General features: G+C 38.1%; 1 protein-coding gene across 4 annotated transcripts in view; it reads left to right on the forward strand.

Moving 5' to 3' along the window:
- alcama (activated leukocyte cell adhesion molecule a) overlaps positions 1-17,630 on the forward strand; it is a 92,173-nt gene that overhangs the window by 55,685 nt on the left and 18,858 nt on the right. For all 4 annotated transcript variants that reach the window (XM_030438514.1, XM_030438517.1, XM_030438515.1 and 1 more), the window contains exons 5-11: positions 28-115; positions 4,358-4,528; positions 6,869-6,993; positions 8,288-8,420; positions 13,508-13,620; positions 14,232-14,355; positions 14,986-15,107. In XM_030438514.1, the coding sequence (XP_030294374.1) occupies positions 28-115; positions 4,358-4,528; positions 6,869-6,993; positions 8,288-8,420; positions 13,508-13,620; positions 14,232-14,355; positions 14,986-15,107 (876 nt within the window). The remainder of the gene's footprint in view (positions 1-27; positions 116-4,357; positions 4,529-6,868; positions 6,994-8,287; positions 8,421-13,507; positions 13,621-14,231; positions 14,356-14,985; positions 15,108-17,630) is intronic.

Genomic DNA, 17,630 nt, shown 5'->3' on the forward strand with positions numbered 1-17,630 from the left:
TCTTGTTTCTTTTTCTATTTTGTTCAGCTGGGAACATGTGTTTCAGCAGATGCAAATCCTGCAGCTACAATCACCTGGAAAAAGAATGGCAAGCCCTTGGTAGCAGATGGGAAAGGTAAAGCATCACGTCTGCAGAGACACCCAGAAATAGTCACATCACACAAGATGCTGTCAAACACAGATCTCCCTGTGGACCAACAAGTGTTTTTAGTACAGCAAAAATGAAAATGAAATCCCTGAGTGTACTATATTTACCCAAGACAATGACTTTAACAACAAACAAAACAAACTATGTCATGCACTGTTCTTTATTTCAAGAAAGGATGCATTAACATGATACTGCATCTTGACTTTAGTCTCAACTCCTGGATCATTGATACAACTAGAAAAAATTGCATTTCCTGCGAAAATACAGTGTGAATGCTAAAGGCCGAAGTGATTTCGGAAATCTGCTGAATGTACTGGAGAATGCATAAAACTATAAGGTTGAATGGTCAAGAATTTGCAGAAAAAGCTGAATTTTTCAAAAGCTGAAAAGGCAGAAAAGCCTTAAAATTAATAGGCTGAATGGGCAAAAAAAATTAAACATTTTGATAGCTGAACAGTTTCTCCCGCTGAACATGAAGCTGAATGTTTGAAAAAGATTAAAAAGAACTGAAAGCTGCAAATCTATAAGCTGAAAGAGCTTAAAAGGGTGAACATTTTGATTGCTGAACATGAAGTTAAATGTTTCAAGGAGTTGAAAAGGCAGAATGATGAATATCGGAAAAGGCTGAAAGGTGTAGAGCAAGACGGCTGAAATAGCCTAAAAAGGTGAAAAGAGGCTGAAAAGCTGTAGAGTAAGAAGGCTGAAAGATCTTAAAATGGCTGCACATATGCTGGAGCAGTAGCAGAGCCTAAGATGAAAATGTACCCATAAGAATGAATGGAAAAACGACTCCCAAACCCCTGCAATTTTTGAAAAAAACTGTAACGGTTATTGCCAAAATATTTATATATTATGAAGTTGGAATGGTGTCTCTAGCTCAAAGTATGAAGGACAAGAAGAGGTTGAAAGCCGATCAGTTTTGAAGAGGATTTGAAGATTCACTTCAATGTAATTTTTTATTTATTTTTTTTTAAAAGCCGAATTTTAAAAAGTTGAACATTTTAATAGTTGAATGGTTGCTATAGCTCAAGATTAGCTGAAGTTGTAGCAGAATGAAATTTGAAAAATTCCCCATAAGGATGAATGGGAAAACGCCTCCCAAACTACTGTGTTTTTTTGAGAAAACTGTAATGTTATCGCCAAAATATTTATATGTTGAGTAACAGGAGACCTTGCTGAACACACTTGTGACGTTTACATTTCTGTAGACTGTAAAATGAGGGCAGAAAAGCGAGAGACAAAACAGGCACCGTTTGCTCTCCTCCAGAAATGAGTGCTCCCAACTCTGGGGTGCGGCAGTTGATGATGTCACGCACTCTAGCTGACGCAATACACACCCATTATAAACTCAGAAGACGGGCTTAAAATCCTTAAAACTAAAACTGCGACCATTTCAAAACCGTACAAAATTTTTAAAAACTGAATTGATTTGTGATTCATTTAAAGTTTGAACGGTGTCTCTAGCTCAACGTATGAGGGACAAGAAGAAGTTGAAAGTCAATGAGTTTTGCAGACGATTCGAAGATTTTCCCATTTTCTTCAATGTTAAATATTTTTTGGAAAAAGCTGAATTTCTGAAAAAATTGAAAGGTTAAGAAGCTGAAAAGTGCAAAGCTGAAAGAGCTTAAAAAGCTGAAAGCTTAAAAAGCTTAACATTTTATGGGTTGAACGGTTTCTATAGCTGAAGGTATGCTAAAGTTGTAGCAGAATGAAATTTGAAAAAATCCTCTTAAGGATGAATGGGAAAAATTTTGCAGAAAAAGCTGAGTATTTCCAAAAGTATGAAAGATAGAAACAAGAAAAATACACACCATCATGTCCTTAACAGACTGAACATTTTGATCTTTGAATGGTTTCAAAAGCTTAAGATTTGTAGGAGGAGAAGCGTGCTGAAAAACGTACGGAAGCAGGAATAATAAAAAATTCCAGAAGAACAATAACTTTAACTAGAAAAATTGCATTTCCTGCAAAAATACAGTGTGAATGCTAAAGGCTGAAGTGAAATCTGCTGAACGTACTGCCGAAAATGCATAAAACTATAGGCTGAATGGTCGTGAATTTGCAGAAAAAGCAGAATTTTCCAATAGCTGGTAAGGCAGAAATGCTTAAAAGTAATAGGTTTAATAGGCTAACAAAGTTGAACATTTTGATAGCTGAACAGTTTCTCTAGCTGAACATGAAGTTGAATGTTTAAAGGAGTTGAAAAGCCAGAAAGATGAATATCTAAAAAGGCTAAAAAGCTGTAGAGTAAGAGGGCTGAAAGAGCTTAAAAAGGTGAATAAAGGCTGAAAAGGCTAAAAAGCTGTAGAGAAAGAGGGATGAAAGAGCTTGAAGAGGTGAAAAAAGGTTGAAAAGGAGAAAAGTTAAAAGCAGAAAAGGCTTAAAATGGCTGCACACATGGTGGAGCAGGAGCAGAGCCAAATATTAAAATGACCCCATTAGAATGAATGGGAAAATGCCTACCAAACCCCTGCGATTTTTGAAAAAACTGTAACGGTTATCAACAAAATATTTATATATTATAAAGTTGGAATGGTGTCTGTAGCTCAAAAGAAAGACGAATATTTTAAAAAGCTGAAAAGGCAGAAAAGCTTAGGAGGGCTAAAAGAGTTCATAAAGTTTAACATTTTCATAGCTGAACATGAAGCGGAATGTTTGAAGGAGTTGAAAAGGCAGAAAGAGGAATATTTTAAAAAGCTGACAGGGCAGAAAAACTTAAGGGGGCTTAAAGAGTTGAAAAAGTTGAACATTTTAATTGCTGAACATGAAGTTGAATGTTTGAAAAATGCAGAAAAATGAATGTCTGAAAAGGCTAAAAAGCTGTAGAGTAAGAGGGCAGAAAGAGCTTAAAAAAGTGAAAAAAGGCTGAAAGGTGAGAAGTTAAAGGCAGAAACAGCTTAAAATGGCTGCAGACATGCTGCAGCAGGAGCAGAAACAAAGACGAAAATGTCCCCATAAGGAATGAATGGGAAAACGCCTCCCAAACTCCTGCGATTTTTCAGAAAACTGGAATAGTAATCGCCAAAATATTTACATGTTGAGTTACAGGAGACATTGCTGAACGCACTCATGTCATTTATATTTCTGGAGAGTGCATAATGAGGGCACAGGAGCGAGAAACAAAACAGGCACCGTCTGCGATCCTCCAGAAATTTAGGATCAAAATTAACATTGCGGCTTATGGGGCACCTTCGGGAGTACTTGTCGCTCTCAGGCTTCTAAATCCAAAACCATGAGTCACACATCTGAAATAAGACCATCAGCTGAAAGCCAATGAGATTTCCTACATTTATATGCCTATGTCAAGTAAAAGATTTGGGATCCAAATGCTGAAGAGAATTTTTTTCCCATTATTCGAGCTGCTCACCACTCTGGGGTGCGGCAGTTGATGATATCACGCACTCTAGCTGACGCAATACACACCCATTATAAACTCAGAAGACGGGCTTAAAATCCTTTAAACTAAAGCTGCGACCATTTCAAAACCGTACAAAATTTTAAAAACTGAATTGATTTGTGATTCATTTAAAGTTCGAAAGGTGTCTCTAGCTCAACGTATGAAGATTTGAAGATTTTCCCATTTGCGTCAATGTTAAAAAAATTTTGGGAAAAAGCTGAATTTCTGAAAAAGTTGAAAAGTTGAAAAGGTGAAAAGTACAAGGCTGAAAGAGCTTAAAACGCTGAACATGTTATTAGCTGAACGGTTTCAATAGCTGAAGGTATGCTGAAGTTATAGCAGAATGAAATTTGAAAAAATCCCCATAAGGATGAATGGGGAAAATGTTGCATTAAAAGCTTAATATTTCCAAAAGCACAAAAGATAGAAATGAGAAAAATAGACGCCATCATGTCCTTAAAAAGCTGAACATTTTGATATTTGAATGGTTTTAATAGCTCAAGATTTGTAGGAGGAGAAGAGTGCTGAAAAACGTACGGAAGAAGAATAATAAAAATAAAAATAAATTCCAGAAGAACAATATTAAACTTTCACACTGATAAGTTTAATAATTTCCAGAAGAACAATAGTGTGCATGCCTTCAGCATTCACACTAATTAACACATCCTGAACTAAAGAAAACTGTTCAGTAACGGTATTATTTCAACTGTAGGTGAATGCTACACATGCAGCCCTAAATATGTTGGTTACTTATATTTGTGTGTGTATGTGGATGTTGTTGTCATCTTCACTGTCCTTCCCTTCCTCTGTAGTCGTGGTGATTACCCACAGCATGAAGCTGGATCCAGCCACAGGCCTTTCCACCACTTCCTCTACCCTCCAGTACACAGCCACCAAGGAAGACGTTGGTGCAGTCTTTGCCTGCTTGTCCACACATGAGCTGACCAATCAGGAGACTGACCTGGAACCCTTTCCTGTTCATTGTAAGTGCTGCCATCAGGTGCCATTACTTAAAAGCAGCAACACTGAACTCCGAATGATGATTTATTCAAAACACTGCTCATTTATCACTGCAGACTGACCACTGCAGCAGAGAAAACTGTGAATCTGAGAAAGTAGGTGTAACATCTGCAGCATCTTCCTAAGACACACACACACTTTGTTTTATGATGCTGATGAATTTCTATAAAGATACTGGTTCAGTAAGAATGCTGCATTCTACTCAGATAAACACGACCTCCAACATGGAAAAGTGCATGTCATCCAAGTCGGAGTTCTAAATTGGACGCTTGAGATTTGATCCACCAAGCCTGACTTCACTGACATAAACATGATGGTGGTGCACATAGTAAACAATTACCTTTTACCTCTTCATCACTTTTTACTTCATGTAATGTTTTTGTTGTAAAACATGCAGTAAATACAAATTTGTAGTCATTTTTTTCTTTCATTTAATTTCACTTTCAAGTACTTGAGAGTATGCATAAGGAGCCTACTGTTCTGCTAACTGTTCTAAATTGGTTTATTTTTTCTCCTTTCCTCTTTTAAATAACAAAAACAACTGATAAGTAACAGATTAATAAGCAGCCTCGCTGGGGTAGAAGTACTGTTAATCTTATAAGTTCCCCATCCCTAGTGTGTAGATATTATATTGTAGGGCATTCATGTATAAATTGCCACCATGATAATTTTCCTTGCTTATATAAAGCTTGCAGACAGCAGAAGAAACATTTGCTCGTGTCTGCTGTTGTGCTGGTATTTGAAATGTTAGGGGGTAAACGCTCATTCAGTTGAGGAGTTGCTTAACATACATTAGCAGTGCAGAGCGGGCGATTTCTACCAAAAAGCAATGATCTCGCACTAAAATGGGCTACTTTGAAAGGGTCACCCAATACATACAGACTAGATTTAAAATCAAAATTGTCCCCAGAAATGTTGTATTATGCTTGTGGACCAGATTCCAAAAGACTTAGACCACCAGACACTCCCACAGGACAATAATTAGTGTACACTCTGAGTCTGGGGCCTGACACCTCACTCCACAGAGGCCTTAAATTTAATTTGTGAAGTCATGAAGGTGTTCCAAAAAGTTTCCCTGGCACTCAAAATAGGATAATTCCTTTTTAATTCACAACAGTCAAAGTATCAATACTTTTGACAATCCTGCTATATAGTTCCATATTTACAGTATGACATTTTAATATGCAGCATTAAATTCCTTGAAATTACATTTTCATGTAGATCACTTTTTGCCTATCAACGGTAATATGACATTGGAGAAATACCTTGACAATAATCAATATAATCTCTTTTTCATCATACAAAAGAATAAATTGGGTTCTGTGACATGTTGATGTTGTAATCTGGTTAAAGAGAAGGTGAAAAGACTTCTTAGATGTTCAGACCAAATATCACGCAGTGATAGGCTACTCAAGTGTGAGGTGTCTGGACTGCAACACATTCTGGCCCTTAATTCAACTCAGTTTAAATTTAACCTGTTCTTCCTTGTGTAAGTTAAGGAATGTAGACAATACGGGGCTCACAGCTCCATGGGACCTTGGAGGCAGCATTCAGCTGTGTGTGGGTCAAAGGTTAGCAGGAGACAAGGCCACTATAGGGACTAAAACGGAGCCTGACTCCTATGTCAGATGGAGGAAGATACTAAACCTGTACATCTCCAGAAAAGGATAGAGAGATCATTTAGGTAATTTTGGAGTACAAGACCCAAGGAGGGACAGGAACAGATTAGCCATTTATGGGAGATGAGCAGGGAGATAGACCACCTCCTTTTCATGTCAATTGGATAGATGGACCCTCAACCCACCACAGTGACCAATTAGGAGTAGGCAGGTACAGCCCAAGGGACTTTAAGAAGGCCCCTACGTGTAGAGAGGGGAGGGTGGCACTTGGAAAACCTCCTAAGAGCAAAGGCGGAGGTTTTGATGGGGCAGAGGGCAAAGTATATTGGCATTGTTTTGTCCACAGAATTGATAATATCAGAACGCAGCTGCTTCTGATCCGGACTCAAGGCACTAGATTCTGTTTTAATAAAGATTGCTTCATCCTTCCACCCAGCCTTGCTTCCGCAGAATCATTTATGATCAAACTACACGCCGACACCTTTGAGAAGAGAAGCCCAGAAACTACAAGTGCAACTACTCAATGTTGAAATTCTTGTTGATGCTCTCTGGGATGTTTCTGTGCTGCTGCTTAATGATGTAATTGAGTTAATCCTGTGTAAAGGTAAATTATTTCAATAGATGTCAATGGAAGGCATCTGTGAAGCTTTGACACTTATACTTCCTTTTCTCCTTTCTTCTCAGATTCATCAGAGAAAGTCAGCCTTCAGATTATTTCCAAGGGTCCTATCATAGAAGGAAATAACGTAACGTTGAAGTGTCATGCTGATGGCAACCCTCTACCCAGCTCTTTCTTTTTCCAGGTCAAGGTCAGTCAAAGTCCAAACGTTAACCACCAGCAGCATATCCAGGGCTTAAAGTACTTGGACGTGGTTTCAGATTTCTGGCATATGAATATTTTAAATTAAAAATAGTCCACATGGGATTTGTTTTTGACGTGGTTTACCAATCATCTTCAGTGAAGCAAGGGGTAGTTCAACCTACCAATAGTATGAGCTCCGAACAACAAGTGCTAGCCAATCACAAGCAGAGTATGGTGGGTTTGCCAAGAAACATGTGTGTGATGTGGTAACCCTGCAACTCAGCTCAAATGGAAGCAAAGTTTATTAAACCTGGCGAAGATACGGACAGATGGTGCTGGGCACAGATAGAGGAAAATGGTAGCGATGGGAAGCCGTTCGGTACTTGGTGCCACAAACTGAGGGAGCCTGCTTCCTTCTGCAGCATGTGTTCGAAGAAGCTACTGTACAGCAGCAGTGGGAGGAAAGTGCTTGCTCGTCATGAATGCGAGTCACAAAGCTTTGGTCTGTGCACTGTGTCATACGAGAACAGCTGCCACTGCGCCTTCAATGACCAACAGTGTTTGCAACCAAAAAATATGTTTGTGCACATTCATGGCAGAAGAAAGTACTTCATAAGCATCAAATTGTCTTCTCACTTCAAACTTCTGACTTTAAAGTTGTTGCAGTATTGTTTAAAGCTGCCATTCACATGCATACTGCAATGAATACTTCAGTAGAGAAATAAATTATGCAAAGCACATACTGAGACATTATAACCTAATAAAAACCTATAACCATAACCCTAACCCCACCTCCACCCCTCTTTTTGAATTGAAAGTGGAAAAGATACTTTTCAATAGGAAAACTATAGTTTATGATGGTTACACTTTTGAGTTAGTAATAGTAAATAAGTAAGTGGACCTCTACATTCCATTCCTTTTAACAAATGACTCCTGTCATCATGCTCCCTTCTTTATACTTTCTTTTTCATTTCCTGATTTGGGCTGCAGAATTCATCAAAATATTATCAAAAGTGCAATGTGTACAAGTGTGATATCCTAATCTCAAGGGAAGATGCTATTAGCAAAATCTGCGATAGAACAGCATGATGATGAAGTACTATAGTTCTTCAGAGATGTTTTGGCCCACAAATCTTGTTCTCCACATGTAAGAAAACAGGTTTGTTTGATGTTATGTTAGTAAAAATTGAATCTAATTTTTAGACCATATTGTGCAGCCCTCCTGATATTTTACAGGAATGACAGAATCTAATAGTTCCTCTCTCCTCTCTCTTCGCCTCCTCCTCTTCTCTCTCCACCAGGGCGAGAAAAAGCTGGTGGAAAATTCAGACACCTACACTTTGACTGCCATCAGCAGAGAGGCTGCTGGTGAATACAAATGCTCCCTTGCTGACAATGAGAAAATGGAGGCCACCGAAAACATTGTTGTTAGCTGTGAGTACTCATGACATATATACAGCACACTAAACCACAACAAGCACTGCTGCAGTACAGACAAAAACGTCCAGCTTTTGTCCTATGCAACCCATGCTCCGGGATTAATTATACATTTTCTTACACTGAATCAGCAAAAGTGACAACATGTTTGGGTGGGCAAGGGGATTAGGCAACTGCTTCGGTGCATTTCCTACAAATTGTAACAAGTACACACCAATTAACACCAATTAATGGAGTTTGTTCGTTTTCTTCCGCTTTATCCATGCGGGTTGCGGGTGATGTTACCGCTTTTATACCACCTTATTCAAGGTGGAGCGGGGGTTACTGGGGCCAAATCCAGTGACTCTATGGGCGAAGGCCAGGGTACTCCCTGGATGAGTCGCCAGCTCATCGCAGCGCCCTTACTGATGGCAGTGGCTGCCATGAAGGTGCCAACTGCACATCAGGAGCAGTGTTGGGGTTCAGCATCTTGCTCAAGGATGCTTCGGCATGTAGCTCAGTCCCGCCCCGGCCAATTAATGGAGTGATAAGTATTAACGAGCAGTCAACTAATAGTTCCCTAATGTGTCAAGTAATCATTTACTATTGAGGCTATTGAAGGTGTTAATTCAATCCTTATTTTATTTGTAAATAGTAACAACATGCATCATCATCAATTTACAGGTAACTGATGTGTCAGGTAATCATAAACAAGTGGTATTCATGTTAATTAAGGTGTTTATTCATATAATAAGTCATAGTTTATTAATATTGACAACAATGACAAGGACATATTAACATTACTTAATGGAAAAGTAGCCATTAGCTAAGCATCAGTTAATAGTTAACTAAGGTAATCATCTCACTAAGTAATCATTTACTAATGGTGTTCATCTAGTTTAAGGTGTCAATTCATACATAATTTAAGAGTATATTAATAGTTACAACAATAACAAGGACACATTCATTAATGGAGTGATAATACTAGGTGGAGTCAACTAAATAGTCACATTTTTTGCTGATGGTGTTTGTTAATTAATGGGTTAATTCATACACGTAATTGTTTTTTTTACACTAACAACAATAATAATAATACATTCATTAACATTAGTTAATGGAGTAATGAGTATTAACTAACAGTAGTTTCCTTACTCATCAAGTAATCAATAACAAATAGTGTTCATGTAATCAACATGTTCATTCATACATTATGTGAGTCTATTTCTAATATACAATAGTAATGATACATTACTTAACATTAGTTAATGGAGTAATAATAATTTACATGCAGTTATGTAATAGTTTCAAGTGATAATTTTCTAGTGGTGTCCATCTTAATTAAGTTCTTAATTCATACAATTAATTAAAGTTTAAGAAGCCTCTGTTAACAATTAATAAATAGAAATGATAATAATTAATTTGCAATAGCAATTGAGTAATAAGCATTAACTAGCAGTCCACTAACAGTTAACTCATGTATCTGTAAATCATTCAATAATGGTGTCCATGTGAACTATGCGTTATTAGTTTAGATTACATTAACATACGTTGAAGCATTTACCAATGCCCAGTTAATACATTAATAACTAACTAAAGTCACTGGCAACTAATTTCTCTGTTTAATTTCAATTAAGGATTTATATATTAATTAAGGTTCTTACCAATATTAGTATATGGTTAATAAAGACATTCATCAGCATGTATGTCATCAGATCCACACTTACTGTCACAACATTACTTAACCATAATTTACCTTTAATGAATGCTCCTTGTGTGCTTTATTGTGAAGTTTAGAAACATAATAAAATAAAAAAAATAAGCAGCCTTCAAACATCTATCAATGTCCATTGTGAACCACTTGTGACTACTTCAAAGCTGAAGTACAGTATGATTGATGATGAAGGTTCTCATGACACAGATGGACTACTTTACTCCTTTTTAAAACCATCTGTCTTTTCTGGCCAAGATGTTTACATTGTTGTCCTTGTAGGAAACACTACTTTGATAAAAGGGATTATTAATTACTAGTAATTAATTATACTTTTAGACGGGGCACCACCTCCGATGATTCTCTGTGCGACTAGCTCGGAGGGAACTAGCCAGAATATTAACTGTCCAAGTTTGGCTTGAACACAAAAGATCAGTCTCGAATTGATCTGTTGAATTTCAATTTGCTCCTATTCTGAAGTCATGAATTCTTTCCACGATACCATCGATTTCCCACCTCAAATTAAAAGAGCACAGACAACGACATACGGTTAAATATGTTTATTTACTAAATAAAGGCAGAATAAAGGATGTGAAGTAATAATTCAAATAGGTGACAACATTAACAGAAATTGTGGAATTATGAAATAAAATGAGGACAAGATGAATTTTAAACGATGGTGGGTTTTAGTGTAAGTAACCGATAATTTACCAATACAGAATTAATGTTTATCCTATCAAGGCGATATGGCGAGGGCTTTGAATTTGTGATATAGGTCTATATATATCCGAAGCTTCCACAAACACTAACTCTGATCTCATTCGAGTGTGACTCTTGTCGTGTGAAATGTTTCAGCCTACTTTGTTTGAAGAAGAGCGGGGTCCCGGACTGTCTGGAGCAGCTTCGTCTCTGTGCAGGGAGGCGGCGGCGGTTTCAGAGCCGCTGGAGAGCGATGCCGTCCCGGTTCACCTGAGGACAGCTCCTGGCCCGGCAGTGTTCTTGCTTGAGAGCGCTGGATGCGGCCGGAGACGATCGGGTGCTATTTCTTCTTTAGGCTGTGGATTTCTTCACGGCTTCTTGAGCAGTTAACTGCACCGACTTTATAATAATCACGAGTTCTGGTCAGAGTCTCTTTCTTGAGCTGGTTATTACGGAGCTCCGAACATATATCGATTAGGTTTCTTGTATAAAAATAACGTGGAAAGAATTGCCGGCCGAACGATCTGTCTCAGTTACTAAATACAAGAACAAAAATAGCTTCTTCTAGCTTACTGAGTTGCAATACTTTACGATATAAAGGAATATAAAAAGAGGATTAATCTCGTTCTTGCTTCGGTTTCAAAATGGAGTTATTTTCTAAATAACGACGCGTTGCTTGGGTTAGGCTCTTGAAGCAGTTCAAATGTCCGGAGAAAAAGTCCGGAGCCGCAAACAAAGCAAAGTACGGAGATTAGGTTTGAAAAATATAAGTTACACGTGTGGCAGAAAAGATTAAGCAGGTACGGGTTACGAAAAAGAGGAGAAGAGAAGAGAGTGAGCAACGTGAAGTCTGCTCTTTTAACACTTACACTGAAGGCAGAATTGAGGGCGGACTGTTATGTCACTTCCTCCGGTGACGTCACAGCTCATATTACAGCTCACATTACGAACTTATTACTTAATAAAATATAACAACGGTTTAACGTTTTAAGATCACGATCGACTTATCCACCTAAATCCACCATGGTCTTTACATCCACATTTGTTATATGAAAACAAAACAAAGAAGAACATGACAGAAATTGTCTAATAGGAAAAAGGGAAGTTATTGGTTATAACAAGTCACACACAGAAGTACATACGTTTTTAGCAGCACTGATGGCTTAAAAACATTTCAAAAAGGGTTAGCTTAATTTTTGGTACAAGAATATATGTTGGAGATAGGTGATCATGTTTATAAGCACAAATATAAAGTCCGTCTGTTCCAGAAACTCTCCTCGTAATTATACCCGGACTTACTACTAGGTGGAGCTGTGGCTCCATCACACTTTCATTGATTAAATCTGAAATCATTAACTGTAGTTTCCTTGAACTCAGAAAACAGGGGAAAAAAGTATGTTTGGGTTCTCATCAAGCTGATTAAGAATATTTTGTCCTGCAAAGAAGGAGATTACATTTTAGTACTTTTTAGCATTAAGACAGAAATTAAGGCTCTTCCTTTCTCCTGCTGGGAATGCAGAGACACTCTGGCTGGGTTGAGTGTCGTAATTCACACGTGTGGCACTTTGATGGCTCATGCCAGATGTGGAGGATATCTGTTGATGACAAGCCTGGTATAACAGATTGGGATCTTGCTTTTCCCAGTGACCACTGAGCACTGAATTATAAACAAGCCGTCAAAGTGAACAATATCCAGATGTTAAAGGAGACCTTTCTGAGTCTCGGATGTCCCGTGTCTGTTAACATAAAAACTATATAAGTCAGGTAAGTGGGAACTTAAGGTGACAAATGGTCATCCTCCCACTTTCAGCGATAATCCTTTGGGGTCTGGCAACCCCCCTTTTGTGAACTCAGCCGGCAGTCCCTTATCACAAGAAATGTTTATTGCCCGGCACATGTTGTCTTTTCAGCATCAGAATGTGAATGGAGAGAGGGGGGAGGGAGAAAGTCAGGCCATTAGGGTGTCAGAGAAAGTGGCTCAGAGGGAAATCTATGTGGACATGAAGATCGCATCTCTGTGATATAAAGATGAGACAAAGGACATGTTCTTACATCCTCAAAGGAATGCGAAGAACCTTTCCTTTATGTAGAGGTTGTTTTGTGTTCCTATTGTACAAATCTGTAAAACAAGTGTTGATGTGTTTAGGTTTTTTGTACACCTCAATGTTGAGGGTCCTGTCTTCTTCAGTGTGTACTGTACAGTCCAAGAAGGGCAGACTGTCTCCTCTGACATCTTCCCATGTGACTTGATGTTCTTGTCCACAGGATTTATATGTTCTTTTAAGGCTTCCACTTCCCTTGCTCTGATTTTGCCCCAGGTCATCCACATACCTGAACCGGTGGCTAGGAGCAGTTCCCGTGAAAGTAATCAAGGCTCTGCTCCCAAGCATCCAAACAAGGGAAGTGGAAGGTTTCATAGAACATATAAATAAGCACATACTATATTAATGCTGTCAGATCTATAGTGTTTAGGCAAACAATGGTTTGTTTGCAAACATTCTATAAAGGAATCATTTGGCTCTAAACCCTAAGCAGAGAACTGTGTCTGGAAGTTGACCTTGTGAGTTTAATGAGTCCCCTTTCAAGGTTACCACATCATGGCTGCTCTGTTTCCCATGATAAAAGACAGCAAAATGAATGCACTTACCTTTAGACAACTGCCAAGCATAACCGTCCTTTTTCTGTCCTGTTTTTTCAGACCTGGACCTGAGTCTGAGTCCCACTGGGAAGGTTGTAAAGACAGTGGGGGACAACTTGCCTCTGAAGATGGAGAAGATCAGCTCAGGTGACGTGACAATGTCATGGAAAAAGGTAATGGTACTATGGTTGGGTTATTGATCACAGAGAAAGTGAAAAAGAGAGTTAAAGAAGAGGGAAGTTTGTCTAACTGCCATTTTACAATATATTTAGTCAGTGATGAAGCCTGACTGCAGCAACTCACTCTGAGTTTTTATACTATGAAAATCTCAGCAGCTGGATGGCACCATTTATTCCTCTCTGTGGATTCCAAATCCTTGAAAGATATGGATGATATTGGTATTGGTTTAGTCTAGTATAAAATGTAAGAAAAAATAAAATGGGGTCATTCTTGAGTCTATGTCATCGCAGCAGCAAAAATAGGACATACTGCGGATATGAGAAAAAGCCAGTGATGAAGTACTGTAGATTAGATTAGTGTTCTTATCAAACCGATAGAAATGGATTTCAGTAGGCCCCCATAATGGTTGCGGTACTTTGACATTGAGTTCGAACATTCCTGTGACCCTGAAAATGGGAAGTGGTTATTGAAAATACTGAACATACAGATGGATAGGTAAGACTTAAATTCATACATACTGTTGCATTTGAATTAGAGGTTAAGGTGCACTTTGCTGTAACACAAAACACAACACACAACCTGACAGTCTAAGTCTGGTTTTTAGAATGGAAAGACGGTGAAGGAGCCGGAGTTTAGCAAGTTGACCTATGCTGATGCCGGAATCTACGTATGTGAGGCTTCCATGACTGGTCTCACACAACAACAGAGCTTTGAACTGGTTGTAGAAGGTAAGTGTGTGTGTGTGTCATCGTCAACTCCTCTGTTCACCCAAAATTAGTGGAACACTGAAAGTAAATGTCTTACTCTTACTTACTTACTCTGGACCTGCCATGGTGGAAGTTCAGTATTTTTTGATAGATTTTCTAACCTCAAAACTGGATTATATTAAGTTTTCAGATCACTACCTACAGTGTTCACTGCCAAAACAATTGTTTTATTCTCCAATGAATATCAAGTTTTTAACATTGCCTTACCTCCAAGCCATTTTAAAGCCATGTAGGGATTATGAGGAACATCGATCAATCTGTCTGTCTTTACTTGTATAGTTTCAATTCACAACAAAAGTCATCTCTTGACACAGAGATGACTTTTCAGGGGTTTAATTAATGCCAGGATAGGGACTTTATGAACACCGTAACACCGTAACAACTTTGAAACAAATTGCATTCTGTGTGCATCTCTTCTGTAACTAAAACAAAATCAGTCGTGAAATCCACAAGGGCACCCTGCTTTCACCTGGATTCTATCAGTTTTTCTAATAGAAGTTTAAGGTCATTGGATTTTGAAAACATCACATGTTAGGTGTTAATATGTTACTGAACTGAAGTATATCAGTAATAACATGATGCTTGCATCAGGAAAGCCTGTGATCACCAGCTTAACCAAACAGCGTGCTGATGATGCTCAACACAAGGTTCTGACCTGTGAGGCTGATGGCTTTCCCAAACCCAATTTTCAATGGAGCATCAACAGCACAAATGTAAGTGTGAGTATGAGTGAGTAAGTATGTGTGTTAAGTATCTTTAGTAGAGAAATAGAGGCTGTAGCAAGCAGAGCAAAAGCAGTGAAACAAGTGGGCTAACAGCAAACAGTGATGATGAGTGTGGTGTGATTAAAGTGTTCTTTGACAAGCCTATCACACTTTGTTCTTACTTTAACCCCCGAGGACAAAAAAAAGTTTTTTTTAATTGAAGTGAATTTAATTGAATTGAACTGAATAGTAAAGAGGGTTCCTACTGAAGTTTCCACTCTTCTCTGCCATTGCTCCATTATAATAGCCTTCTGAACAGGGTTGTTGCACTGAGGCTTGTATACATAGTGCAAAATTGTTTTAGCAGACATTGTCTAAATTGTGAATTATTCAACTGACAGGCAGCTGTCTGAGCCATAATGCATCAGTGAAAGTGGATAAATGTGGCCCACATTAGGGATGGATGCTTCATATGGTTTTGAAAACCCTATAGTATAACCTCAAGTTATAACCTTTCACAAGATAAGAAAACAATTTTGAGCTGTTTGACTCTTTATTTTCAGATAACCAAGTGTGTTTTCATATTTTTCATATGTTTTTTTTTTTTTTTATCCCAAAAAGCATGAGAATTTACTCATTCCATTAAAGCATACTCACTCCTGGTACATGGTTTTCCCTAGCTATAGACTGAACTATCTGATGCTAGAGTTTTACAAGGCTTAAAGAAATACGATGGTTCAATGTCAAGACCCTGGCCCTGAGGTCTATGGAAATAAGAACACTCTTGCACATAATGTTACATTATAATGTTGTTAGGTTTAAGATAAGAATAAGAATGCAATATGGAAACCTGCTCCTTTAAACCTCATTGTTTAAAGAGCAGTGTTAGTAAGTAAGAGTAACATGTAACAGTAATACATTATTTTAAACAGTAACAGAATAATATAACATATTTCTAACAGGATATCGGTAATATGATTACAGTTACTATGTGCAGTAATGTGTAACCCCCCAAAAGTAAGCCTATATAGCTATATAGCAGTGGTCCTCAATAGGCGGCCCCTGGGCCGCATCCGGCCCGTCGGCCTCCTATTTGTGGCCCCCCAACTGTTATTCCTTCACCATGTGTTTTGGTCGGGCCAGCACGTGTATACCGGGACTTGTCTCCATACCAACAACACACAGACAGCTGGGTCACTCATTGCTGCAAGTGAAATTTTTAACTTTCACTTTCGTTTTTGGAGCAGTTCGCATATTGACATTTTGCCGGCTGTAGGAGCCTCTATATTGCACGAAAATGGCGTGTTCCAAGTTCCAAGTTCGCTGCTAAAAGGGAAGCGGACAGTATAAAATCGGCAACTCAAAGAAGAATGGACTGAAAAAGTTGCATTCATTCTCCCTCCAACCAGCACAAGACCCATGTGCTTAATATGCCAGGAGACTGTAGCTGTGATCAAGATTTCCAATTTGAAACGGCATTATGAGACGAAGCATAGGAATTTTGAAGAGACATTTCCTCTAAATTCAGAGGTAAGAACAACAAAAATAAATGCACTGAAATCGTCATATCAAGCTGCAAGCAGGATTCTTGTCACATCTATGACACAACAACAAAAAGCAACAGAGTGCTCACTTAGAGTGGTGTGGATTTTGGGTAAGCACGAGAAGCCATTCTCAGATGCAGAAATAATAAAATAATGCATGACTGAAGTGATGGACACAATGTTTGAAGGCAAACAAAAAGAGGAAATATTAAACTATGTATTTTAATTTATGTCAAAATGGAAATGACAATTTATTTTAGTTCGTATTTTTGTTGTTGTTTTGAATGAAAAGGACATTTTGTTTTGAATATTACAGTATTATTGCATGTGGCCTGACCGACCTCAATACATGGACCTTTGAGTCATTCAAAAAAATCTTTGTGGTCCTTTAATATTTCTATTTGAGTACCCCTGCTATATAGATTTATAGATTTTCCTACACAACGCCACTTCCACTAGTGTGTTACCAGAAAAAATGTCCCCCAGAGAAGAGTCATGTTGCTGAAATGCCAAAATGCCTCCAGAGTCAAACTCTACCTTTTCTAAAATGAATATAATCACATTTATTTGATTTCATCGGAGAAAAGGACAAAAACCCAACAGTCAAGTGCAGTCTATATATTGGGAAGCGAAATGGAGGATACAATGTTGCCCCCCCACTGGATTTGTCATGAACTGCAATTTGATAATACCTTGTTGTACTTCAGTAAATTTTGGTAAAAGTAACACAGAAGTAATCAGCAATTCATTAGTCATACAGACAGCAGTATTGTAAGGTAACTAACTAAAATTATAGAAAAATACATAGTAACTTCGCCCAACATTTTTATTATAAAACAAAAAAAATTCTGAAGACAACCTTTCTATTGTGCAGTACATAATTCACTTAAAGACACCATCTCTTTACTGTATCCGCATTTGTTGCCAAGGAAGAGAATGTTTTGTGTTTTTGTCTGCATACAGTTAATATTTCTGTGTCAACTGACCC

This window comes from Sparus aurata, chromosome 13 (genome assembly GCF_900880675.1).
Source record: "Sparus aurata chromosome 13, fSpaAur1.1, whole genome shotgun sequence".
Lineage (NCBI taxonomy): Eukaryota > Metazoa > Chordata > Actinopteri > Spariformes > Sparidae > Sparus > Sparus aurata.